This window comes from Schistocerca americana, chromosome 5 (assembly GCF_021461395.2).
Source record: "Schistocerca americana isolate TAMUIC-IGC-003095 chromosome 5, iqSchAmer2.1, whole genome shotgun sequence".
NCBI lineage: Eukaryota > Metazoa > Arthropoda > Insecta > Orthoptera > Acrididae > Schistocerca > Schistocerca americana.
This window is the reverse complement of record NC_060123.1, coordinates 613,056,439-613,080,144: the sequence shown is the minus strand read 5'-3', so window position 1 is coordinate 613,080,144 and position 23,706 is coordinate 613,056,439. Positions and strand designations below refer to the sequence as shown.

The window sequence follows — 23,706 nt, the reverse complement described above, 5'->3', positions numbered from 1 at the left end:
CTTCAGTCCGGAACCGCGCGACTGCTACGGTCGCAGGTTCGAATCTTGCCGCGGGCATGAATGTGTGTGATGTCCTTAGGTTAGTTAGGTTTAAGTAGTTCTAAGTTCTAGGGGACTGATGACCTCAGATGTTAAGTCCCATAGTGCTCAGAACCATTTGAACCACACAGAGGTCTAAGGAAATTCCCATTACGTGCAAGAGATGGGAAGGAACACCGCTCACGTTGTATGGGCTGGGATGTCATTGCGATATTTATATGGACCAAACCTTTTGAAGGGTACATGAATTGAACTAGCTAAAAACTAGTTAGCGCTTAAACTCGCAGACGACTGCTTGCGAGGAATAAATAAGTCCCAAGTGGCTCACGCTAGAAAACTAATGCAAAATTACGCCAAAGTGTTGAAGAAGCATTTCGGAACATAACTCCAGTGATGCTTCGCAAGATGTGAAATATGTTATGGAGACACACAGGCACCATTGCTTCCATACACAGCCGTTGGATACGTGTTTTTCTATACTCAAGCGCCAAAGAAACCGGTATAGGCATGTGTATTCAAGTACATATATATGTAAACATGCAGAATACAGCGCTGTGGTCGGCAAGGCCTACATAAGACAACAAGTGTCTGGCGCAGTTGTCAGATCGGTTACTGCGGATACAATGGCGGGTTGTCAAGATTTAAGCGAGTTTGAACGTGGTGTTATACACGGCGCACGAGCAATGGGGGACAGCATCTCCGAGGTAGAGATGAAGTGGGGATTTTCTTGAACAACCATTTTACGAGTGTACCGTCAATATCAGGAATGTGGTAAAATATCAAATCTCCGACAACAATGCGGCCGGACAAAAATGATCCTGCAAGAACAGGACCAATGGCGACTGAAGAGAATCGTTCATCGTGACAGAAGTGCAACCCTTCCGCAAATCGATGCAGATTACAATGCTGGGCCATCAACAACTGTCAATGTGCGAACCATTCAACGAAACATCATCAATATGGTCTTTCGGAGCCGAATGCCCACTCGTGTACCCTTGATGACTGCACGACACAAAGCTTTACGCCTCGCCTGGGCTCGTCACCATCGACATTAGACTGTTGGTGACGAAACATGTTGCCTGGTCAGACGGGTCTCGTTTGAAATTGTATCGCGCGGATGGACGTGTACGGGTATGGAGACAACCTCATGAATCCATGGACCCCATATGTCGCCATGAGACTGTCCAAGATAGTGGAGGCTCTGTAATTGTGTGTGTCGTGTGCAGCTGGTGTGATATGGGATCCCTGATACGTCTACATACGACTCTGAGAGGTGACGATTACGTAAGCATCCTGTCTGATCACCTGCATCCATTCATGTCAATTATGGATTCTGACGGACTTGGGAAATTCCAGCAGGATTATACGATACCCCAGAAGTCCACAGATTTTTTTGAAATTTATGGTAACATCTTATGGGATCACACTGCTGAGGTCACCGGTCCCTAAGCTTACACACTATTTAATCTAACTTAAAGTAACTTATGCTAATGACAACACACACACCCATGCTCTAGGGAGGACTCGAACCTCCGACTGGGGTAGCCGCGCCACACGTTCACAATTGCTAGTGTGTGGGTCTAGGAACTTTCTTCTGAGTTTAAGCACTTCTGCTGGCCACCAAACTCCCCAGACATTAACATTATTTAACATATATGGGATGGCTTTCAGCGTGGTGTTCACAAGAGGTGTCCACCTTCTTGTACTCTTATGGATTTATGGACAGCCCTGCAGGATTCATGGCGTCACTTCGCTCGAGCACTACAGAAATTAGTCGAGTCCATCCCACGTTATGTGCGTGCTCGCAGGGGCCCTACACGATATTAGGCAGGTGTACCGGTTTCTTTGGCTCTTCAGTGTATACACATAGGCCAATAAAGAGTATACAGTTTAGACCTAGGGACTCAGAGACATTCGGACATATTGTGTGAACGATGACGGTTTCTATGTTCTCGTCTTTTTGCAAAACTTCAGTTTTGTTCGTCAGTCAAGAGACCTCGACATGTTTAATTAAGAGACATGACCGAACATGTTTAGTTAGCTCGGGAGGGTTAAGGAAAAGTTCAACAAACTCCATTAGCGGAAGAATTAAGAAAAAACTTATGTCACACTGAACAATTGATGCACAATTTCTGTGACAATAACTTCCTATATATATATATATATATACGCTAAAAATGCTACAGTAGGAGCAACTGGGAGGCATACTACTCAGTTGCCGAATGGTTAAGTGTTTGGACTGCAACTCCAGAGATCTAAGATTCAGGATGATTTATCTTAAGATTTCCTCTTTGACATACGACTTGTGTCACGCTTGGCAATGATTTGTCGATGTGGAAATGCCACAGCTGCACCAGGTTTGAGAAGTCTAATAGTTAACTGAGTCTGCAGTAGTCATCTGGGTAAATCAGTGCAAAATCTGGCAGACAGCAGGACCTATCAACAGCAAAAGGACCGTGGACAGTGTAGTGTTACACACTGTGGTGTCACCGCCAGACACCACACTTGCTAGGTGGTAGCCTTTAAATCGGCCGCGGTCCGTTAGTATACGTCGGACCCGCGTGTCGCCACTGTCAGTGATAGCAGACCGAGCGCCACCACACGGCAGGTCTAGAGAGAGAGACGTCCTGGCACTCGCCCCAGTTGTACAGCCGACTTAGCCAGAGATGGATCACTGACAACTACACTCTCATTTGCCAAGACAATAGTTAGCATAGCCTTCAGCTACGTCCTTGGCTACGACCTAGCAAGGCGCCATAGCATTTGATATTATATTATGAAGCATGTACAATCAAGAGCGATGTTCTACAATTATGGATTAAAGTTAAGTATTACAAGATTTTCGTACTTTATTGCAATTCTCAAGACATTGTCCTGTTCCAGACCTCACGCCGGTCTGCGTGTATTTCAACGCGTGCATTTCGGCCTCCTCTAGCAACACAGTGTTGGCTCTTCTGCCAACACTACACATGGCGACGAGCTAAATAGCGTTTGTACTAATTGATAGACTGATTTCATTGTGTCATGGCTTCGCCACAATCTCCAGATGTACTGTCCGAATTTTATCGCTTGCAGAATCAGCAGACGCAGGCCTTATTGGATGCCCTTGGACAGCTCGTCCAGGGTCAACGTGCAATGCAAAACGATGCGGCAGCCGCCGCTCCACAGCTACCACAGCCACAACACGCTGTTGCACCACCTTTTCGTCGATTTGACGCGGCACTGGAAAGCTGGACGGAGTGGTCACGCCAATTTGGATTCCATCTCGCCGCCTACAGGATTCAAGGTAACGAGCGGCGGCCATTTCTTCTTTCCGCCATGGGCGTGCACACATACCATGTGATAGTGAAATTGTTTCCCCGACGCGACATAGCAACTCTGTCCTATGAAGAAATTTTATCGGCATTAGATGCATATTTCAAAGACTCAGGTATACGTTCTTTCGTACAAAACGTATGGCCGGTCAGACTAATAGGGAGTGGGTTGCAACATTGCAAGGCCTTACTAGGGATTGTGCTTTTGAGTGTGACTGTGGACTCGCTTATTCAGATACAATGGTACGTGATGCAATAGCACAGAATGTTTCTGATGTTCGTATAAGGGAACAGATTTTGAAACTAGTCAATCCCTCCCTTCAACAAGTGATAGACATATTGGATCGACAGTACACACTTGACTTTGCTCAGGAATCATTTGAAACTTCACCAGCTGTGTGTCACGTTAACCGGCCCGCCGGGCGAGCTGCACGGAACAGTAAACAGCCCTCGCGCCCGTCCGCGCAGCTGCCGCCGAGCTCTCCAAAACGTGTGCCGCGCAAGCAGGCAAATGCAGTGCTAAAGTCATGCCCGCGGTGTGCTACTAGACATTCGCGTGAGAATTGCCCGTCACGCCAAGCTATTTGCTTTTTCTGTAATAAAAAAGGACATGTTCAAAGTGTTTGCCAGAAAAAGTTCTGCCCTTTGCTTTGCGCCGGAATCGGAATCGAACCAAGAATACTCAGGCTTGTGAACCTTCACCCATGGACATTCATGTAGTTCATTCCACTCCGCCCAGTGCCGCTCTCTCTAACAGTGACTGTGTTCGTCCCACAAATAGTGTGCGTCGACATCGCAGGAAATCCCGTCAAGTAGCAAGTGATTCTGTACCAGTGTCTGTTCACGTTGCACGAGACAGTCGCTCTTGTCGTCAGGAGGACAATAAACTTTTTGTAGATATGGACGTTAATGGCAAAGTCATACCATTCCAGCTCGATACCGGAGCTGCAGTTTCCCTAATCAATCACGGCACATACAAACAACTGGGCACACCTCCGTTGCGTGCTGCAAATGTTAAGTTAAATAGCTATTCCAGTCAGAATATCCCTGTGTTAGGACAGTGCAGCCTTCTTGCAACATACAAGGGACAAACGAAACTTGTGTCATTTTACGTTCTTCGTTCTTCTTCTGCTGTGAACTTGTTTGGTTTAGATTTATTTCAGTTGTTTAACTTGTCTATAGTAAATCAGGTCCTATCAGTAAACCAGACTGTGCCTTCAGCGAGTGTTTCTCGTCTATGTGAAGAATTTGCAGACAATTTTGCACCGGGCCTTGGTTGCGCTAAGAACTATGAAGCACATTTGGAACTGAAAGTAAACACGCAACCGAAATTTTTTCAGAGCGCACAATGTTCCCCACGCATTGCGTGATGAGGTCGCGAGAACCTTACACGATTTGGAATCACAAGGCGTGACTGAACGTGTGCAGGCTTCTCTCTGGGCATCACCCTTAGTAATTTTGCCAAAACCTTCCGGAAAATTGAGACTTTGTGTGGACTTCAAGGCAACAGTGAATCCACAACTAGTGATTGCAACTTTTCCTTTACCCCGCCCGGAAGATCATTTTGACAAACTGTGCCCGGGAAAATATTTTTCAAAGTTGGACCTAGCAGATGCGTACTTGCAAATACCAGTGGACGACGAATCCCAGCGCGTCATGGTGGTTAACACGCATCTTGGTTTGTACCGATTCAAAAGACTGCCATTCGGGTGTGTATCCGCCCCTGCATTGTTTCAGCAATATCTGCAAACTGTTTGTTCCTCGGTGCCTACTGCAGCAAACTATCTGGACGATATTGTGATCTCCAGAAAGACGGAAGAAGAACATTTAGCCAATCTCAGAACATTATTTCAGGTCTTGCGACAAAATGGTCTTCGCTTGCGGAAGGACAAATGCGTGTTTTTTGCTCGCGACTTACCCTATCTGGGACATGTAATCAATGCCCAAGGCATACATCCCAGTCCCGAGCACCTCCGTGCCATACAAGACTTGCTTCGCCGCAGAATTTGAAGCAGCTACACAGTGTGCTGGGTAAAATTAATTATTACAACCGATATGTTCCCCATGCCTCTTCCATTTCAGCTCCGCTTCATCGCTTACGCCGTAAAGGTGTTCCGTTCGTCTGGACGACGGAATGCGAACGCGCCTGTCGCCAGTTGAAATCGGCGTTGCTTTCAAATACTTGCCTTATGCCATTCGATCCCCAGAAACCCCTTTTGTTGATGGTAGATGCATAGGATTTCGGGATCGGTGCTGTGCTTGCGCACAATGATGGATCGCATGATCGCCCTATTGCCTTTGCGTCCAAATTGCTCTCGTCTGCGCAAAGAAATTATTCACAGATCGAGAAAGAAGCTTTGGCTCTCGTCTTTGGTGTTACAAAGTTTCATGATTTCTTGTATGGTCGTCACTTTACCATCATCACAGACAACACACCTTGGACATCGCTTTTTCATCCGAACAAGCCTGTACCTCCCCGTACAGCGCAGAAATTCATTCGCTGGTCAATTTTCCCCTCTCAGTACCGCTACGATATCTTGTATCGGTCCACTGCTAAGCACGGCAACGCTGATGCGTTGTCCCGTTTGCCTGTTGCTGAGGATAGAGCATTCGATTCTTCCGAACTTGCTTGCAAGGTAATTGATTCGGAAACCGATGACGTGGTCGAATCGTTTCCGATTGATTTTCGTCGTGTAGCTACAGCCACAGCTGCTGACCCTGTCCTTGCTACCGTTTTGCGTTTTGTTGCTACGCAATGGCCTTTGTCGAAGTCTCGGATCGAGGATCCGTTGGTTCGCAGATTTTTTGCTCACAGGGAGAGACTTTTTGTTCGACGTGGTGTTTTGTTGTTGCGTTCTGATAATGATCAGTCCCGAGTAGTGGTCCCACGTTCGTTACAGTCCTCTGTTTTACAGCTTCTTCACCAAGGACATTGGGGTATAGTGCGAACGAAACAACTTGCTCGTCAGCACTGTACTTGGTTCGGAATCGATGCTGCGATTACGACTATGTGTTCTTCTTGCATGGCGTGTGCCGAACAACAATCCGCACCGCCGCGGAAAGTCTTTGCATGGCCAAAAGCCACTTCCCCTTGGCAACGCTTGCACATTGATTTTGCTGGTCCATTCTGGAATGCTCGATGGTTGGTTCTGGTCGATGCCTTCAGTAATTTTCCTTTTGTTGTCCGGATGTCTTCCACGACGTCCTCCGCCACCATCCAAGCTTTGTCTGCTATCTTTTGCATTGAAGGTCTTCCGCGGACTATTGTTTCCGAAAATGGCCCACAATTCATGTCCGCAGAATTTCAGTCATTCTGCCAGGCCAATGGTATTCAACATCTGACATCCGCGCCGTTTTCGCCTCAGTCAAACGGTGCCGCTGAACGACTGGTCAGGACTTTCAAGTCACAGATGTTGAAGTTGAAAGAGTCGCATTCTCGGGAGGACGCGTTATTGCTCTTTTTGTCCTCGTATTGCTCTCAGCCCCGAGATAGTCGCTCGCCGGCTGAGTTGCTCCACGGTCGTCCTCATCGAACCTTGATGTCTTTACTACATCCGCCGCATCAGGTTCCTGTGCAGCGGCAGCCACCTGCATTTGCTCCAGGCGACGTTGTATACTATCGGAACTATCGAGGTTCACGGCGTTGGCTCGCAGGGCGCATTCTTCGCTGCCTTGGCCACGCTATGTATCTGGGGACCCATCTACTGGCTCGCCTCATCCCCAGGTGTTACCGACGCTGCCTTCCATTTAGCCCCATGGCGACGGGCCGCCGCCGCCGCCGGTCCTCCCGCCGGAGCCGCCCGCAGTGGACGCTTCGCTGCAGCCGCCAAGCGCGTCCCTGGGTCACGCGCCGCCGATCGCTTCCCGTGACCAGCTGTCCTCCGACATGGAACTCTTGCCCGACGCGATGGAGGTCGACCCTTCGGCCCCTCCTGTCTCTCTAAGGGCGCATACACCGCATGTTGGCGTGTACCCTGGACTAGGTTTTCAGGCGTTTCCTAGCTCCCCTCGGACCGAATGGCAGGGTGCGGGTGGCACAGCCTCACCTGTTGTTAGGCTCCCCACCTCGTCGCATACGTCAACATGGGGTCCTCCCCACGGCGGGCGGAAGCCTTATAACACAACCGTTCGCCGATTTGCGGGGGAGGAATGTGGTGTCACCGCCAGACACCACACTTGCTAGGTGGTAGCCTTTAAATCGGCCGCGGTCCGTTAGTATACGTCGGACCCGCGTGTCGCCACTGTCAGTGATAGCAGACCGAGCGCCACCACACGGCAGGTCTAGAGAGACTTACTAGCACTCGCCCCAGTTGTACAGCCGACTTAGCCAGAGATGGATCACTGACAACTATGCTCTCATTTGCCGAGACGATAGTTAGCATAGCCTTCAGCTACGTCCTTGGCTACGACCTAGCAAGGCGCCATAGCATTTGATATTATATTATGAAGCATGTACAATCAAGAGCGATGTTCTACGATTATGGATTAAAGTTAAGTATTACAAGATTTTCGTACTTTATTGCAATACTCAAGACAGTGTCCTGTTCCAGACCTCACGCCGGTCTGCGTGTATTTAAACGCGTGCATTTCGGCCTCCTCTAGCAACACAGTGTTGGCTCTTCTGCCAACACTACACACACCACTTCAATCACTTCAGAGGATTTATATGCATCCATATGTGTTCTCACTGATGAATGACACTCGTGAATAAAAACCATAAAACGAGTTATTCCATATAGAAAAGAGCAGAAATGTTGTGTGGGCTTGTTATTTTATTTGCACGTGGACAACCATGCCTAGAGTCGTAGTGTTTCTTCAAGACGAGATAGCGTCAGCAGGAACTTCTAGAGAGGGAATACCTGCAAAGAAAAGAATATGACCCCCTAGCATCAGTAGCATACATTGGATATGCAACAAGACTTCTGAGACAGTAATCTTGATTACACTCAAACGAATAAACTCTTAACGAAATGACATTCTCATTCTATTGTTCCTTGCACATGCTTGTACATACGGGTTTACGTTGCCGCTAGGGGTGACTTGGATATGGTTGTTATATTTATGTCTAAATATGAAAGAGGTCCTCTCTGTGAGGTAAGTTACTTTACTACCCCACACAAAAATGAATTGCGAGTCCTACAGCTACTTGATAAGAAATGAATTACTACTTGATTTATTCGGCTAAAGTTATGAATAAACATTTGACAAACAATGGCAGTACTAATATAAAACAAACTGGTATATCTGACACGGGGGTTGTGGACGAATGCAAGTGAATTAATTTCAGTCACGAAGTGCCTAGTGCTTTTTGTGATATTAACTAAATGGCACACAGGACTACAGAAATAGTATAATGTACCTATCGTGGAGTTGAAGCAGACTGTTCACTGAATTAAGAACGCAAGTCTTCAAAGTGATAGCTGAAGCGATCGAAATGTTATAAAATAATTTTACGAGAGTTTCCCTGAAAGTAATGGACCTTATTTTTCTTCAACAATTCTTTATTGAACATAATGAGAATTGTTGCTGTTGTCTTCAGTCCTGAGACTGGTTTGATGCAGCTCTCCATGCTACTCTATCCTGTGCAAGCTTCTTCATCTCACAGTACCTACTGCAACCTACATCCTTCTGAATCTGCTTAGTGTATTCATCTCTTGGTCTCCCTCTACGATTTTTACCCTCCACACTGCCCTAAATTTGTGATTCTCTCATGCCTCAGAACGTGTCCTACCAACAGGTCCCTTCTTCTTGTCAAGTTGTGCCACAAACTCCTCTTCTCCCCAATTCTATTCAATATGTCCTCGTTAGTTATGTGATCTACCCATCTAATCTTCAGCATTCTTCTGCAGCACCACATTTCGAAAGCTTCTATTCTCCTCTTGTCCAAACTATTTATCGTCCATGTTTCACTTCCATACATGGCTACACTCCATACAAATACTTTCAGAAACGACTTCCTGACACTTGAATCTATACTCGATGTTAACAAGTTTCTCTTCTTCAGAAACGCTTTCCTTGCCATTGCCAGTCTACATTTTATATCCTCTCTACTTCGACCATCATCAGTTATTTTGCTCCCCAAATAGCAAAACTCCTTTACTACTTTAAGTATCTAATTCCCTCACCATCACCCGACTTAATTCGACTACATTCCATTATCCTCGTTTTGCTTTTGTTGATGTTCATCTTATATCCTCCTTTCAAGACACTGTACATTCCGTTCAACTGCTCTTCCAAGTCCTTTGCTGTCTCTGACAGAATTACAGTGTCATCGGCAAACCTCAAAGTTTTTATTTCTTCTCCATGGGTTTTAATACCTACACCAAATTTTTCTTTTGTTTCCTTTACTGCTTGCTCAATATACAGATTGAATAATATCGGGGAGAGGCTACAACCCTGTCTCACTCCCTTCCAAACCACTGCTTCCCTTTCGTGCCCCTCGACTCTTATAACTGCCATCTGGTTTCTGTACAAATTGCAAATAGTCTTTCGCTCCCTGTATTTTACCCCTGCCACCTTTAGAATTTGAAAGAGAGTATTCCAGTCAACATTGTCAAACGCTTTCTCTAACTCTACAAATGCTAGAAATGTAGGTTTGCCTTTCCTTAATCTATTTTCTAAGATAAGTCGTAGGGTCAGTATTGCCTCACGTGTTCCAACATTTCTGCGGAATCCAAACTGATCTTCCCCGAGGTCGGCTTCTATCCGTTTTTCCGTTCGTCTGTAAAGAATTCGCGTTAGTATTTTGCAACAGTGACTTATTAAACTGATAGTTCGGTAATTTTCACATCTGTCAACACCTGCTTTCTTTGGGATTGGAATTATTATATTCTTCTTGAAGTCTGAGGGTATTTCACCTGTCTCATACATTTTGCTCACGAGATGGTAGAGTTTTGTCAGGACTGGCTCTCCCAAGGCCGTCAGTAGTTCTAATGGAATGTTGTCTACTCTCGGGGCCTTCTTTCGACTCAAGTCTGTTTCGACTGAGGTCTTTCACTGCTCTGTCAAACTCTTCACGCAGTATCGTATCTCCCATTTCGTCTTCATCTACATCCTCTTACATTTCCATAATATTGTCCTCAAGTACATCGCTCTTGTATAGACCCTCTATATACTCCTTCCACCTTTCTGCTTTTCCTTCTTTGCTTAGAACTGGGTTTCCATCCCAGCTCTAGATATTCATACAAGTGGCTCTCTTTTCTCCAAAGGTCTCTTTAATTTTCCTGTATGCAGTATCTATCTTACCTCGAGTGAGATAAGCCTCTACATCCTTACATTTGTCCTCTAGCCATCCCTGCTTAGCCATTTTGCACTTCCTGTCAATCTCATTTTTGAGACGTTTGTATTCCTTTTTGCCTGTTTCATATACTGCGATTTTATATTTTCTCCTTTCATCAATTAAATTCAATATTTCTTCTGTTACCCAAGGATTTCTACTAGCCCTTGTCTTTTTACCTACTCGATCCTCTGCCGCCTTCACTACTTCATCCATCAGAGCTACCCATTCTTCTTCTACTGTATTTCTTTCCCCCATTCCTGTCAATTGTTCCCTTATGCTCTCCCTGAAACTCTGTACAACCTCTGGTTTAGTCAGTTTATCCAGGTCCCATCTCCTTAAATTCCCACATTTTTGCAGTTTCTTCAGTTCTAATCTACTAATGAGAATTACACACACGAAAGAACGGGATGGGGATGGGGATTACGTGGAAAATTAGGGTGTGTAGATAAAATATCATTCTTTCTTTAATGAGAATTACACACAAGAAAGAATGATATTTTATCTACACACTCTAATTTTCCACGTAATCCCCATCCCGTTCTATGGCCTTACTCCAGCGCGAAACAGTTGGGTGTCCTGGTGGCGGAGCCAATGCTTCACTGTGTGAATCACCTCCACATCCATGCCTTCTACGAATGACATCCTTTAATGGCCCAAACAAGTGGAAGTGCGAGGGTGCTAGATGAGGGCTGTAAGGTGGCTGGGGTAACGCAGTCTAAAACTGTTTTGCGATGTGTTTAGCAATCCTCAGACTTGGGTGAGGCAAAATGTTATCGTGTTGCAGCAAACCACCTGACTTACTGTTGCGCTAAAATAACCGGAAGCGCGTCTTGAGTCTTGTTAATGTTTGGACATACGCTTTTGAGTTAACGGCACCGCCACTTGGCATCACGTCAATGAGAATCACACCTCCGCAGTCCCACAACGCTGTAATTATGACCTCACCGGTGGAAGCAGTTGCTTTGAATTTTTTCTTTTATGGGGACTCAGAATGGCGCCATACCATCGACTGTCGTTTTGTTTTGGGCTCAACATGGTGAACCCAGGTTTCATCACCTGTAACAAACCGGGACAAGAAGGCCTCCCCCTCAGCTTCAAAACGTTGCAACAGATGAAGACAAATGTTTTATGTGTGCGATTTGTGATCCACCATTAGACACCGCGGGACCCATTTTGCACATACTTTTGAATATCCAAGAGTGCGGATAATTGCATCCACACTCCCTTTGCTGATTGACGGATGCAGCGCCAACTGCCGAGTAGTAATGCGAAGAACAACGTCAGCTCGCTGCAACATGTCAGGTGTGACCGCTGCAAACCGTGGACGTCAGCCGAACCACCTTCTGCTGACCTCACCCTCTGTGCCAAGTGACTAATTATACTTCTGTCGACAGTAGATGCTCCATAGGCTTTCCACAAGCGTTTGTAAATAACCCCCACAGTTTATTTCTATGCAGTGAGAAATGCAATGACGGCACGTTGTTTGTCACCTACGGACGCCACTTTGGAGCTGTCCTGCAGCTACGCTATCTGTCGGAAGAGACGCGAACTTGGCGCGCTCACTCGGGAGACTTCGAATAATACTTATGTAACGCTTCACATTTGTAGCATTGAGAAAAGAAATGCGGTGCGTTACTTTCCTGTTTCTTCCTGAAAGAAAAATGGGACAATAAAGAGGCAGTAGGAGCCACATTCCATGTGTACTGCAGAACAAAATCTGGATCTGATCTATTATACGACCACTATGAGAGAAATTAGTAAATTCTCTGCTGAGTCTGCAGAAAATCTAAACTGCTGAGACTTCTTCAAAGAGGCACCTTGGTACAGAAAACGTCTTTCCTTACGACAGCTGGCACCCAGACAGGATGGGGAACCTCTAACGAACGAAGGCATTATTGGCTGGCAGTGTCCCACCAGGCAGGATTTGGCCGCTGCCATTCTCAGCAGTTGGCAGGAGACCTATTTTTTGATGCAAGGGGTTTGCTGAGAACTGGTCGTTGCGAGGTCGTAAAAGGTTATCGCTTTCAGCTCCAGGCATTTGTCAGCTACTGTGTCGTTACAGTCTTGCTGTTGGTTACCTTGGAGACGAGAAGATGCCTGACTTAAAGCGCTACCGTTTTGACGTGGCGAGAGATACAGTTGTTGGCAAAAGCTTTGTAGCAGCCTGCTTCATGGAAAGAAGACATCGCATCCACACGCCCTTGTCCCCTATTTTGTCTCTCATGAGTGCCATGCTCTCCAATCTGTTTCGTTCCCAACAAAAACTTTTACCCAGCTGTAGCAGATATCACTTGGAGTTCTGGGCCACATTGCTGACATCAGCATCAACTTTCCATGAATTGGTGTCATCACAATCAGCTTTCCCAGAATCGTCGATGCCAGCATCTGGCACTTGTACGATGATATCATCCCTCCCTCTCTCCCTGTGGCCAATGGCGTTACGGTGAGAGGCCCCAGGTCAACAACGGCGTGCAAGCTCAGCTCCCCACTCTTCCAGCAATTTCAGTTTTTATAATTCGATAGCATACACACTGTCATTTTATCTTCTGTACATATGTCCAATATGAAGCGCCATCAGCAGCAGCATTTAGCTAGACAGAATATGACTGGCAGTATGTATTTGTCAATACTATTTGCTGTTAACAAAGTCAGTTATATGTGAGAGCAACAGCTAACAATGGACTGCCCACAAGCAAGACTCAAAACTAACCAATATTTTTAGAAATCCTTGTGTTAAAGTGGCAAGAAGTATGTAATCTACAAATCACATTTTTACGAATTTTTATTCCCAATAGACTCTGATAAAAGATATTTCTCATACGAATAAGTTCTATACAGGGTGGTACAAAAAGGTACGGCCAAACTTTCAGGAAACATTCCTCACACACAAATAAAGAAAAGATGTTATGTGGACATGTGCCCGGAAACGCTTAATTTCCATGTTAGAGCTCACTTTAGTTCTTCCACCTACGCTCAATGGAGCACGATATCATGATTTCATACGGGATACTCTACCTGTGCTGCTAGAACATGTGCCTTTACAAGTACGACACAACATGTGGTTCATGCACGATGGAGCTCCAGCACATTTCAGTCGAAGTGTTCGTACGCTTCTCAACAACAGATTCGGTGACCGATGGATTGGTAGAGGCGGACCAATTCCATGGCCACCACGCTCTCCTGACCTCAACCCTCTTGACTGTCATTTACAGGGGCATTTGAAAGCTCTTGTCTACGCAACCCCGGTACCAAATGTAGAGACTCTTTGGGCTCGTATTGTGGACGGCTGTGATACAATACGCCATTCTCCAGGGCTGCATCAGCGCATCAGGGATTCCATGCAACGGAGGGTGGATGCATGTATCCTCGCTAACGGAGGGCATTTTGAGCATTTCCTGTAACAAAGTGTTTGAAGTCACGCTGGTACGTTCTGTTGCTGTGTGTTTCCACACCATGATTAATGTGATTTGAAGAGAAGTAATAAAATGAGCTCTAACATGGAAAGTAAGCGTTTCCGGACACATGTCCACATAACATATTTTCTTTCTTTGTGTGTGAGGAATGTTTCGTGAAAGTTTGGCCGTACCCTTTTGTAACACCCTGTATAATTTAAGATAGGGATTACCAACCTGCTCGCACCCCCTTATGTTAAACATTTTTGCAAACAAATTAGCCTTGAAACCAGTTAGTCAATTTTAAACTTTTCCAAAAATGGATATTATGTTACTTGATGTACAACATCTAGTTCACGAGCTTTATAAGTAGATTTTTTTGTAAACGCCTTGGTCTTGAAACTGACGTTTTCAGCCAGTACTCCAACGGAGAATTTACATTCTTCACCCGTAACAGTACAAGTAGAAAGAGGGTATATTATTTTACCTCTTATCTCCCACGTAAGGCTGTTGCTCAAACGCTCCGCACCCACCTGGGTGGCCACTAGCAGAATTTCCTTGCAGAACTTAAACAGTTTTTGCAAACGAATTACCGTTAAAAGCTGTTATTCCTTAGGTTTTAAGCTCAGCAGACGGTTTTTGTTGCTTTGTTTATGACTTATAGTCAGCCTTATTTAGATGCGATATAATCATACATATTTAAGTATATTCAGATGATAATGCAGCTCTATGAGCAGATTTTTCGTGTGTCAGTCTCGATACTTGCATTTTTCGACCAACACTCCATCGTATGGCTACCCATCAGTGCTATTTTACGGTAAATGCTAATATCTCCCGTTGTTTAGAGGAATATGTAAATTTTTCTTGCACATTAGTTTCGTATTAGACTTTTCTTTTTCCCTATTGTAGTTTACATCATTCCTTTATCACAGTTGTTTAAGCCATATACTCCAGCTTTTTCTTCGTTTACTGACATTTATGTCCTCCACTTCCTGTCAGATCACCGAATTTAAGCGCAGTCGGTCTTGGCTAGCACTTGGACAGGTGACTGTCCAGTCTGCCAAACGCTGTTGACAAGTGGGGTGCACTCAGCCCTTGTGAGGACGATTGAGGAGCTACTTGATGGGGAAGCAGCTTCTTCCGGTCACGAAAACCGCCTACGGTCAGAGTAGTAATGTGCTGGGCGCATGTCCCTCGATATCTGCATCTAGTGACACCTGTGGGCTAAGGATGACATGGCGGTCGGTCGGTGCCGTTGGACATTCAGGGTCTGTTCGGAAGGGGTTCATACAGGACATGCAGTCAGCTGTGCGAGTGTGGCGAAGCTTTCCACATACGCACCTCCACCTCCAGCTGGCTGGCGCCTCCTCCCCCCCCCCTCCACCCCCCACCCCCCCCCCACACTCCGCCCCCAACAGTCCCCTGCCCACAGACGGATGGGCAGTAAGCTTTATGTAGTGTGTGACCACCTATACCGTACAGTGGCGTGTATCGCGCATGACTCTCTCGCTTGCACGCAACGCATTGACAGTAAATTGAAAGTGATTCTTCACCACCACTGCTATTGTCAACAGAGTTTTCACAGTCTTATTACAGTTCATGGTATTAACATTTGTTGTTGTTGTTGTGGTCTTCAATCCTGAGACTGGTTCGATGCAGCTCTCCATGCTACTCTATCCTGTGCAAGCTTCTTCATCTCACAGTACCTTCCTGAACCTACATCCTTCTGAAACTGCTTAGTGTATTCATCTCTTGGTCTCCCTCTACGATTTTTACCCTCCACACTGCCCACCAATGCTAAATTTGTGATTCCCTGATGCCTCAGAACGTGTCCTACCAACCGGACCCTTCTTCTTGACAAGTTGTGCCACAAACTCCTCTTCTCCCCAATTCTATTCAATATCTTCTCATTAGTTATGTGATCTACCCATCTAATCTTCAGCATTCTTCTGTAGCACCACACTTCGAAAGCTTCTATTCTCGTCTTGTACAAACTATTTATCGTCCATGTTTCACTTCCATACATCGATACACTCCATACAAATACTTTCAGAAACGACTTCCTGACACTTAAATCTATACTCGATGTTAACAAGTTTCTCTTCTTCAGAAACACTTTCCTTGTCTTTGCCAGTCTACATTTTATATCCTCTCTACTTCGACCATCATCAGTTACTTTGCTCCCCAAATAGCAAAACTCCTTTACTACTTTAAGTGTCTCATTTCCTAATCTAATTCCCTCACCATCACCCGACTTAATTCGACTACATTCCATTATCCTCGTTTTGCTTTTGTTGATGTTCATCTTATATCCTCCTTTCAAGACACTGTACATTCCGTTCAACTGCTCTTCCAAGTTCTTTGCTGTCTCTGACAGAATTACAATGTCATCGGCAAACCTCAAAGTTTTTATTTCTTCTCCATGGGTTTTAATACCTACACCAAATTTTTCTTTTGTTTCCTTTACTGCTTGCTCAATATACAGATTGAATAACATCGGGGAGAGGCTACAACCTTGTCTCACTCCCTTCCAAACCACTGCTTCCCTTTCGTGCCCCTCGACTCTTATAACTGCCATCTGGTTTCTGAACAAATTGCAAATAGCCTTTCGCTCCCTGTATTTTACCCCTGCCACCTTTAGAATTTGAAAGAGAGTATTCCAGTCAACATTGTCAATAGCTTTCTCCAAGTCTACAAATTCTAGAAACGTAGGTTTGCCCTTCCTTAATCTTTCTTTTAAGATAAGTCATAAGGTCAGAATTTGCTCACGTGTTCCAACATTTCTACGGAATCCAAACTGATCTTCCCCAAGGTCGGCTTCTACCACCTTTCCATTCGTCTGCAAAGAATTCGCGTTAGTATTTTGCAGCTGTGACTTATTAAACTGATAGTTCGGTAATTTTTCACATCTGTCAACACCTGCTTTCTTTGGGATTGGAATTATTATATTCTTCTTGAAGTATGAGGGAATTTCGCCTGTCTCATACATCTTGCTCACCAGATGGTAGAGTTTTGTCAGGACTGGCTCTCCCAAGGTCGTCAGTAGCTCTAATGGAATGTTGTTTACTCCCGGGGCCTTGTTTCGACTCAGGTCTTTGAGTACTTTTATAAGAACAATAGTGAGAAGTTTGACTTCTACAATTATCTATTCAATTACAAAATCGCAATATTATTCATAAAAAAAGAAAAATTATGGGTAACGTTATACACACTACATGTAACAGAAATTTAGAGCGCTACACCGATTACAACATTAACAAATAATTACTTTCCTTCTGTAGCAGTAGCGTTACAGACTCAAGTTGTCATTTTAAAACATGTCATATTTATGGTATCAAAAAAACTACATATTCTAAGTTTTAGAGTGTTTAGCGGATACGAAAAGAAATACTTTTTTATCTGACACAATTTTCACATGTGAATCGTTTCCCCTCTCTAAATCATAAGGATTTTGACGAAAGTGATGGTCAGACGTGGTGTTTAGTCTGCCATGTGTTGAACGTTGGTTTGGAGATGTTGCTGACCTCCTAGGGATTTCTTTTGTGGAGAGACGCGAAGCGTCTGGTGTGCGAGACACCGACACGCATTCCAGAACGGCTCCCTGACCGCTTGCCTGAACCTGCAGCCATTGTTAATGGAATATCTGGTTGTTCTGAGCGTGGCAGACAATCATTAGCAGGCAGATGGCAGTTGTGCATTGTTGTAATCGGATGACGTTTTGAGAAACATCTCTAAACAACATTCATCACACGGCACTTTGAACACCGTCTCAGAAAATCACTAGCGTCAAAACCTCCCTGGTGGCAAAACGGTGCAACTGTGAAATTTTTGTCGCATTAATAACTGTTTCTTTTTATATCCTCTACACAAATTACAATTGTTTTGTTGTAGCCTGTGTAGTACACGAACCAATAACCCGTTGTATTGAAGTAGTTAGCATCAGCAGTTATCTTGCGTGGCATTGAAAATGACGGAAGATCCTAAACTAGGTACACAAACAGATTTTTGAAATTCACACCTCCAGTTAGAACGCAGTGGAAAGTCATCAGTGAATTAATATGAAATGATCAGTCCCAGTGATAAACTTACCTACAGTGTAGATATGGGATGAATTGCCTTCGTTAAATATCCGAGCTGTTTCGATCCAATTGTTACGACAGAAGGAGTACAGTGCGTCGGCGAGAGCGAACATTTGTGATGACTTCGGATGTTGCTGCTCGCATAGTGTACTAAGCTCGTCATGAAAGGAGAGGTACCGCTCGTGATAGGCGAGTAGCTGATGATTCAACAGCGGCCGCCTGCAACATACAACCTTAAACGTTAAAAATCAATAAAATCAGCACGTGAAATTGTATTGTACAGTGTACGCATGAATAAAAAATGTCTACAATGAATTTTCACTCAGCTGGGGAGTGCGCGTTAATCTGAAATCTCCTGGAAGATGTATTGTGTTTTCTGTCGTGTGCAGATGTAAGGATGTTACATCTACATAAATACCGAGCAATCCGTCGTATAGGGCGGAGCGTAAACTACGTTGTTCCACTAGCAGTCATGTCCTTTCCTGATCCTCTCGCAAATATGGGGGAAAAAAAGGCTATCTATGTGCCTCCGTATGGATCCTAATATCTCTTACCTTATCTTCGTTGTCCTTAAGCGAAATGTACGTTGGCGGCATTACAATCGTTCAGCAGTATCCTCTAAATTTTCTAAATAGTGCTCCTCGAAAAGATCGTATCGTCCCTTATAGAGATTCCCATTGTAGTTCCCAAGTCACCTTCATAACACTTTCTTGTTCATCGAACCTACCGGTAACATATCCAGCACCCCGCCTCTGAATTGCTTCCACGTTTTCCTTTAAATTTAGAGAACTGGATTTGAAGCTCACTGCCGAGTGATTCTACTGCAGTCAACACACATAGCGCGTATGTACCATGCAGATAAGATACGAGAAACTAGGGCTCATACGGAGGCGTGCAGACAGTCGTTTTTCCTTCACTGTGTTTGTGAGTGGAACAGGAGGAGAAATGACAAGTAGTGGTACAGGGTACCCTCCGCCACGCACCGTACAGTGGCCTGCGGAGTATCTATGTAGATGTAAACCGACCTCGTGGGGATCCCAAATACCCAAGAATGGGTCGCATTATTTTCCTGTACGCTGTCCCCTATCCTATAATTCTTCCAATAAACCGAAGTCACATAACTAATGAGGAGGTATTGAATAGAATTAGGGAGAAGAGGAGTTTGTGGCACAACTTGACTAGAAGAAGGGATCGGTTGGTAGGACATGTTCTGAGGCATCAAGGGATCACCAATTTAGTATTGGAGGGCAGCGTGGAGGGTAAAAATCGTAGAGGGAGACCAAGAGATGAATACACTAACCAGATTCAGAAGGATGTAGGTTGCAGTAGGTACTGGGAGATGAAGAAGCTTGCACAGGATAGAGTAGCATGGAGAGCTGCATCAAACCAGTCTCAGGACTGAAGACCACAACAACAACAACAACAAACCGACGACGACCATTCTTCTTCCCTACTATGGTCCTTACACGCTCATTCCGTTTCACATTGCTTTGCAAAGCTACGCCTGGGTGTTTTATCGACGTGACTACGTCAAGCAGGACTCGACTAATGCCTTACCGCAACATTATGCGATTGTTTTTCCTACTCATTTATATTAACTTCCAGTTTTATACATTTAGAGCCAGTTTCCATTCATCACATCAACTAGAAATACGAGGGCTATCCACAAAGTACATTACGTTTTGGAATTAAAAATAAATAAAGTATTGGAATTTTTTTTTATTATATACAGATGAAAGCCACACTGAAATACTACTTTTCTACATAGTTGCCATTTACATTAAGGCACTTATCGTAGCGATGGACGAGCTTGGAAATTCCTTCGTCGTGAAATTCGGCCGCCTGCGCCTTCAACCACGTGGTTACCTCTTCTTGAAGCTGTGCGTCGTCATCAAAACGCTGCATAGCCAACCACTTCTCCATTGCTGGGAATAAGTGGAAGTCGCTCGGTGCCAGGTCGGGACTGTACGGCGGATGAGGAAACAACTCCCACTTAAAAGATTCGAGAACCTCACGAGTGGTATTTGCCGTGTGGGCCCGGGCGTTGTCGTAAATCAGCAAGATCTTTGAGCCCAACTTTCCCCTGCGCTTGTTTTGTTTAGCTCTTCTGAGGTTGTGCAGAGTTCGTCAATACCTTTGAGAGTTTATTGTAGTGCCTCTTTCCAGGAAATCCACAAAAATCACACCTTTTCTGTCCCAAAAGACAGTCGCCATCACCTTCCTTGCCGACATTGACTGCATGCATTTCTTGGGTATTTGGGGGGAATTTGTGTACCCCCACTGCATTGACTGCAATTTTGTTTCGTAGTTCACATGCTTAACCCATGTTTCGTCACCAGTAACGATGCGATCGAGTAATGAGTCGCCATTTTTCTCGTAAGCGTCCAAAAACGTTAGCGCTGCAGCCATTCTCTGATTTTTGTGAATCTCTGTCAAGATTTTTGGTATCCATCTTGCACAAAACTTGTGGTAACCAAGCTTTTCGGTAATGATTTCGTGCAACAAACTTCGCGAAATTTGTGGAAAACTCATAGAGAGATCCGTTATTGTGAAATTACGGTTTTCACGGACCGCGGCATCGAGTTTTTCGACAAGTTCGGCAGTCACTATGCTGGGTCTTCCACTTCGCTCTTCGTCGTGAACGTTAGTTCGGCCATTTTTAAATTTTATGACCCATTGACGCACTCCACCTTCAGTGATTATGTTGTCCCCATACACTTCACAAAGCTGTCGATAGATTTCTATCGGTATACAGTTGTTTGCAGTCAGAAACAAACCTTATTGCAGCACGCACTTCACACTTCGCGGCATTTTCAACTAACGCTGACACTTCGAACTGTCACAGTAACTCAACGGAGTACAGCACGAACCTATCACTAGCACGGCAGGATGCCGACTGAGCGTCGGAATACCATGACACCAAGATGGTCGCGCTAGCCCCGCCCCTAACGGACACAAACGAAAACGTAATGTACTTTGTGGATAGCCCTCGTATTGTCTTTTGGCTAAGTCGACTTGTATCCCCCTACAGTCACTCGACGTCGACACCTTCCCATATACCAAAGCATCATCAGCAAACAACTGCCGTTGTGGCCGAGAGGTTCTAGGTGCTTCAGTCAGGAAACGCGCTGCTGCTACGGTCGCAGGTTCGAATCCTGCCTCGGGCATGGATGTTTGTGATTTCCTTAGGTTAGTCAGATTTAAGTAGTTCTAACTGTATGGGACTGATGACCTCAGATGTTAAGGCCCATAGTGCTCAGAGCCATTTGAACCATTTTTTGGGCAAACAACAGCAGTCTGCTGCATACCCTTTCCATCAGCTCATTTATATATACAGAAAGTAATGGCGGTCCTTTCACACTTTCCTGCGGCACTCCGGACGGTACTCGTACCTCTGATGAACACTTTCCGTTCAGGAAAACTTTCTTTTTTTTTTTTTTTAGTCATCAGTCTCGTGCCTGGTTTTATGCGGCCCAGCCACGAATTTCTCTCCCATGCCAACCTCTTGATCTCGGAGTAGCACTTGCAATCTACGTCCTCAATTACCTGTTGGATGTTTTCCAATCTCTCTCCTGCTCTACAGTTTTTGCCCACTACAGCTCCCTCTAGTACTATGGAAGTCATTCCTTGATGTCTTAATAGACGCCCTATCATGCTGTCCCTTCGTCTTGTCAGTGTTTTCCACATATTCCTTTCCTCTCCGATTCTGCGCAGAACTTCCTCATTCCTTACCTTATCAGTCCACCTAATTTTCAACATTCGTCTATAATATCACACCTCAAATGCTTCGAGTTTCTTCTGTTCCAGTTTTCCCACAATTCATGTTTCACTAACATACCATGCTGTGCTCCAAACGTACATTCTCAGAAATTTCTTCCTCAAATTATGTGTTTGATACCAGTAGACTTCTCTTGGCCAGGAATGCCCTTCTTGTCATTGCTGATCTGCATTTCATGTCCTCCTTGCTCGATTCGTCTTCGGTTATTTTGCTGCATAAGTAGTAGAATTCCTTAACTTCATCTACCTCGTGACCATCAATCCTGCTGTTAAGTTTCTAGCTGTTCTCTTTCTGCTACTTCTCACTGCTTTCCCCTTTTTTCGATTTACTCTCAATCCATATTCTCTACTCATTGGACTGTTCATTCCATTCAGCAATTCATGTAATTTTTCCTCACTTTCACTCAGGAATCTTATCATTGATATCCTATCACCTTCAACTTTAATACCACTCCTGAACCTTTCTTTTATATCCATCATTGCTTCTTCGATGTACAGACTGAACAGTAGGAGTGAAAGACTTAATCCCTGCCTTACATCATTTTTAATCCAAGCACTTTGTTCTTACCGTCACTCTTATTATTCCCTCTTGTGTCTATTGTATAGCCCCCGTCTCTCCCTATAACTTACCCCTATTTTCCCCGGATTCCGAAAGTCTTGTACCAATTTACAATGTCGAACTCTTTTTCTAGGTCGACAAATCCTGTGAACTTGTCTTGATTCTTCTTTAATCTTGATCCCATTAACAAACGCAACGCCAGAATTACCTATCCGGTGCCTTTACCTTTCTTAAAGCCAAAATGGTCGTCATCTAACATACCCTCAATTTTCATTTCCATTCTCCTGTATATTATTCTTGTTAGCAATTTGGATACATGAGCTGTTAAGGTGACTGTGCGATAATTCTCGCACTTGTCAGCTCTTGCAGTCTTCGGAATTGTGTAGATGATATTTTTCCTAAAGCCAGACTCATACATTATACACACCAACGTGAATAGTCGTTTTGTTCCCATTTACCCCAATGATTTTAGAAATTCTGATGGAAAAGTATCCGTCCCTTCAGCCTTATTTGATCTTCAGTCCTCCAAAACTCTCCTAAATGCTGATTCTAGTACTGGATCTCCCGTCTCTTCTAAATCGACTCCTGTTTCTTCTTCTACCACATCAGATAAATCACACCCTCACAGAGACTTTCACTGTAGTTTTTCCGCCTATCCGCTCTCTCCTCTGCATTTATTAGTTGAATCCCCGCTCCACTGTTAATGTTACCACCCTTGTTTTTAATTTCACCGAGGATTGTTTTGACTTTCCTGTACGCTGAGTCAGTCCTACAAACAATCATTTCTTTTTCGAATTCTTCATATTTTTCATGTACCCATTTCGTCTTAGTTTCACTGGAGCCGGCCGCTGTGGTCGAGCGGTTCTAGGCGCTTCAGTCCGGAACCGCGCTGCTGCTACGGTCGCAGGTTCGAATACTGCCTCTGGCATGGATGTGTGTGTTGTCCTTAGGTTAGGTAGATTTAAGTAGTTCTGAGTTCTAGGGGACTGCTGACCTCAGATGTTAAGTCCCATATCGCTCAGAGCCATTACTTTCACTGGACTTCCTATCTATTTCATTCCTCTACTCCCTTCTTTCATCGATCAGCGGAAGTATTTCCCCTGCTACCTATGGTTTCTTCGCAGTTACCTTCTTTTTACCTATGTTTTTACTTCCTACTTCTTTGACAGCCGTTTTTAGAGATGTCCGTTCTTCTTCAACTTAACTGCCAACTGAGCTATTCCTTAGTGCTGTATGTATAGCCGTAGACAACTTCAATCGTATCTCT

At 44.6% G+C, this 23,706-nt stretch overlaps 1 protein-coding gene across 1 annotated transcript in view; it reads right to left on the bottom strand.

Annotated features, from left to right (window-relative positions):
• Positions 1-23,706, bottom strand: part of LOC124615916 — an 85,811-nt gene that overhangs the window by 5,215 nt on the left and 56,890 nt on the right. Inside the window, exon 4 of the mRNA XM_047144096.1 lies at positions 18,114-18,322. Coding sequence (XP_047000052.1) covers positions 18,114-18,322 — 209 coding nt within the window. The remainder of the gene's footprint in view (positions 1-18,113; positions 18,323-23,706) is intronic.